The 4,787-nt window shown below is 40.9% G+C and overlaps 1 protein-coding gene across 2 annotated transcripts; it reads left to right on the top strand.

Moving 5' to 3' along the window:
* LOC133891674 (syntaxin-132) lies at positions 1–4,500 on the top strand. Of its 2 annotated transcripts, XM_062332407.1 has the most exons (12): positions 1–145; positions 1,128–1,232; positions 1,335–1,391; positions 1,558–1,606; positions 1,704–1,792; positions 2,167–2,240; positions 2,327–2,369; positions 2,860–2,946; positions 3,075–3,152; positions 3,266–3,346; positions 4,016–4,081; positions 4,177–4,500. In XM_062332407.1, the coding sequence occupies exons 1-12, from the start codon at positions 128–130 to the stop codon at positions 4,342–4,344; spliced, it is 915 nt and encodes a 304-aa protein (XP_062188391.1). In that variant the 5' UTR covers positions 1–127; the 3' UTR covers positions 4,345–4,500. The 2 variants fall into 2 exon arrangements, with proteins under 2 accessions (XP_062188391.1, XP_062188390.1); XM_062332406.1 differs by lacking the exon at positions 1–145 and having other exon boundaries at positions 1,107–1,232.
* The last annotated feature ends 287 nt before the right edge of the window (positions 4,501–4,787 follow it).

Genomic DNA, 4,787 nt, shown 5'->3' with positions numbered 1-4,787 from the left:
CCCTCCGCTTTAAGCATCCCCTACGGGCAACGGCCACACCTCCTCCACTCCCCGCTCTCCTCTCTCCCTCTCTCTCCTCGCCGCCGGCCTCTTTTTCTCTCGTCGCCGCGCCGGCCGCCTCGCCGCCATGAACAACCTACTCACGGTGAGCACCCCTCTCCTCTCCTCTCCTCCCCTCCGTGATGACTCCTCCCACTTCTTCAACCGCTCGCCGGGATCCGGCGCGCGAGCTCAAGATCTGGGCCGGGCTAGTCGGCGCCGCCCCTCCCGCACGGGCTTCCGAGTTCAGGAAGGAACCGCGGCGGACCGAAATTTAGGTTCGCTTAACCGGAGGTAGCAGCGGTGGAGTGATCGATGGGGGAAGGGATTGCTTGAGCGGAGCGGGGCGGGGAGCAGGAATGCGAAGCGGGCGGTGGAAGGAACCGGCCGTGTTTCTCGGCTGCGTGCGGTAGGGTAGCTGCTTTTGGTGTGGTCGCGTTAGATCTGCGTGGTTTGGTGCCGAGGCAGTTGAGTTGTGTTGGGAGCAATGGGCTGGTTGAGTTTTTGGCTGGTTGTTTTGTGCCTCCCTGGGATGTGGTAAGGATGGAGGGTTCTGTTTTCCTCTGAGGTATCCTCTAGCTTTGAAGTGAACTGTGCTGTTAGGGCCATCTCAACGCACAATTGCATTAATTGGTCGTGGTGTTATTGGATTGATTGAACAGTCACAATGATCGAGTTAACACTAGTTGTAAAAGTGTTGTTGTTGAAGTGCTAATTCATGAGGCTTTGTATCTATTGGAGTTATATGTGCTGGAAAGCTCGTTCTTTTAACTTCGAATGATCTACAACTTTTGTTTTCTTTTTTACCGCATGGTGCATTGCAGTCTTGATTTACATACTGTTTGCAACGGGAAGGAAGTGAAACGCTCATTGGAAATTTATCTGCTCCGTTGGGAATAGAGTCCTGCTCTGTTGGGAATAGAATGTTGATCTTTATTGTGCCTATGCTTTACTGGGCCGCAATCCTGTTATTTTAAGCTGCTGCAAGTAGAACATTTAGCTTCTCATATTGGATTTATAATCTAACCTTCTTTTGTAAAGGCACTGCAGTGCATGTGTAACATATTATGAACATTCCTATTTTACAGGATTCGTTTGAGCTCCCTCGGCGGGATTCTTCGAGGGATGGGGATATTGAAATGGGAATGCATCAGGCTGATGCTTCAGACAACTTAAAAGATTTCTTGAAAAAGGTATTGTCTTTACTGTATGCATCTGTTTATCCTTCCACATTTACATTGTTAGTCCAACTTTTACCCTTCTGATTAATAACACAATGATTTGCGTTATGACAGGTTGATGCGATCGAGGGCCTAATTGCTAAGCTGACAAATCTCTTGAATAAGCTCCAGGTTCACCCCCACCCCCAATTCATTCTTTGCTTTTTGTGGTCCTTATGCATTATGCTGATGGTGTGGATTTAGTAGCACAACGGAATATTGTGTCTGAATACCATTTTCTTGATTACTTTTTTTTTAACCTGTGCATGTAATATAAATCCCGTACTTTTGCTTGTAGACTGCGAATGAGGAATCCAAAGCAGTTACAAAAGCTAGTGCCATGAAAGGTGAGAACTTGTTTATTTTAGCTGATTCAACGTTATCTGAAATGCATGTGCACTATTTTAAAAATGGCATTTTGATGCAACAGTTCTTTTTTTATAGCAATTAAGCAGCGGATGGAGAAAGATATTGATGAAGTGGGAAAAATTGCTCGTATGGCAAAGACAAAAGTTGATGAACTGGAAAAGGATGTATGTTCTCACTTGACCCTGCTATTTAATAGCATTATCTTTAGTATCTGTATGAATTAAAAGAGGGCTATGCTTATAGTGGGAATTATATAAATAAGTCGTAACTTTGTCAATTATAGTGCTGTCAAATGTAAGAGGAAATGAGTAAGCTTCTTATTTTTTGCTGTATAGCATTATGGCTAGGCCTTTTAGTTTGAAATACTGCTATCAAATCCACTAGAAACAAACAGTATTTTTCTAAAAGCTTAGACTAGTGAACATGCTTTCTTACATGCCCCTATCTGAATTTGTAGCACTTACTGAATTTTTCACCGAGCTGACATGTGTTGCCGTCAACAAAGATTTCTTAATATTTTGCCTCCCTTGTGAAACAGAACTTATCAAATAGGCAGAAACCTGGATGCGGGAAGGGTTCTGCCGTAGATCGATCAAGAGAGCAGACTACTGGGTAAGTTTATAGTTAATCCCAGTGTCTTTAGTTCTGTAGCTAGCATGAGCTTGTTGTTTATTCATTATGCTTTCCAATTTATACAGAGCAGTGAAAAAGAAATTGAAGGAACGGATGGATGATTTTCAGGTACTGTGCTCCTTTAATGGAAATGTCTGAACTTGCCATCTATGTGACCGCTTGTTCTGTGATTGCAAGTTTCCTATATTGCACAAACATCTTGAAATACAAATGTACAATTAATTACTTCCATGTTTCAATCTTCTCCTTATTCTTCTTAGAGCAGCAGAGAGCACTCTACTTTTCCATGCCCAAGAACCATCCAAGCATAAGAAGTATGAATATCTAGCTTTTCATAAGCAGGGAAAGTGGCTTTATTGATAATTGTATGTTTTACTGAGTAAAAATTTAAAACATTTAATGAAATATGTTCTGCTGATGGTTCTGCTTTCTGCTTGCATTTGCTTCCTTATGTGGTATAATTCTAGAAGAGCTTCCAGTTCTTTTAAAGTTTTAATCATTATGAATACCTGCTTCTGTTTAATGGCCAAAGAAGTTGTGGAACAAATTAATTTATTATCATATTACATAAGCGGTACCCTGTAAACATCTGGTGCAGGTTTTGAGAGAAGCGATCCGGCAGGAGTATCGGGAGGTTGTTGAAAGAAGGGTTTTTACAGTTACTGGTAATCGTCCTGATGAAGAGGTAAATACTGGCAGCATGTAATTTTCCCTTGTGTTTAAATTTATGCTTCTCATCCTGTTATTTTTCAATGAATTTTGATCTTTGGTTAACTTCATACTTTTGTCATGTTTTTGTTTTGGACCCTGCAGACAATTGACGATTTAATAGAGACTGGAAAAAGTGAGCAAATATTCAAAGATGCGATCCAACAGCAGGGAAGAGGCCAGGTATGTGTTGTATTCATTAGTTGTTATGAGATACCTTGTCTAGGGAGTCAAGTCTAGTCATGTTTGTTTACAGCATCAATATCTAATTATGATGTATTTTTGTCTTTTTCCAGATACTGGACACCGTGGCTGAAATACAGGAGCGACACGATGCTGTAAGGGATCTAGAGAGGAAGCTTCTGGAGTTGCAGCAGGTGACCTTTGGTTTTTGGATAAGCCCTTCTATACAATCCAGTACCTTATATAAAGCCGAGTGCGAAACACATCTAACAGAAATGCTGCATTACCTCATCTATTATCTACCATTAGATGGTCATCTGATTAACAGGAGTATCTATTATCTTATCTAGAGCTGAGTGTGAAGCCTCTATAGAAAATATGACATTATCACTTTTATCATCTACCATTAGATGTCCATCCAATGAACAGGAGCACCCCTCAAAATAGTGCCTAACTTCTAGCAGAAAATTCTAGACAAATAAACGTAGACTGTTAATTGCTGTCTCCTTAGTCTATGTGATTATGACGGAGGGGAAAATAATATTGGAGCACGACGAGGGGATTAATTTGAATCACTAACTATTCATGTGTCAAATTAAAGCCCTGACACATGCACATAAAGAATATATATATATAGGAAAACTAGTATGTACTCCTGGGTGTATGTACTCCTACCTCTCATATACCACTTTTACACGTGTGTCCTATATATATATATATATATATATATATATATATATATATATATATATATTGCAGTAATCCGTGGGTTCAATTCTAGTTTCCACTTTCCCCAGACCATAGTCTTGTGAACATCAAGAGATAATGTCTAATTTACTCCATTCCCTGTTTTTGCCTTGTAGATATTCCTGGATATGGCGGTTCTGGTTGAGGCTCAAGGAGACATGATCAACCACATCGAGACACATGTAAGAACTGCCAACTTCTGCGCTAAGTTCTTTGGAAACAAACACCAAGTTTTCTAAAGCAAACTAATTGAACTCGCTTTTTTCTCTGTTTCAAGGTTTCAAACGCCACCAATCATATCCAGCAAGGCGTGAGCGCGCTCCAGAATGCCAAGAAGCTGCAGAGGAACTCGAGGAAGTGGATGTGCTACGCCATTATCATACTGCTGGTGATAGTGGTGATCATCGTCGTTGCGGTCATCCAGCCATGGAAGAAGGGTGCTTGAGCGTGGCTCCAAATGGGAGGGCGTGGGATATTCGTTGCTTTTGTGCTTGTGTAATATGTGTGTAGTTCTGTGGCTGATTCGTAATTCGTTGCTGTACCTATGCTCGACACAACAGAAATTCAGTCTGCCCTTTAAGAAATGTCACGCCAGTTATCACGACTCTGTGAAACGCCGCTGCAATCATAATTCATAAGTCTATGAAAAATGACACTTAAATGGTCAAAATACTTAAGAAATGTCATTGTAGGGAATAGCTCACCATTTTGCTTTAATTAACGCACACTTCGTATTCAACATGTACTTTTCTTGGCAAGGTTGACTGCATTACATTGTAATTTTGCGGCCTTGCCTCGAACAATCTAAAATAGTCGTGTGTTGGCTGAAGATACTTCAAATGATGCCCATTATTGCTATTACGCGAGCATCAAATATTATTTTCTTAT

Source organism: Phragmites australis, chromosome 14 (assembly GCF_958298935.1).
Source record: "Phragmites australis chromosome 14, lpPhrAust1.1, whole genome shotgun sequence".
NCBI lineage: Eukaryota > Viridiplantae > Streptophyta > Magnoliopsida > Poales > Poaceae > Phragmites > Phragmites australis.
This window is presented reverse-complemented; position numbering and strand designations above follow the sequence as displayed.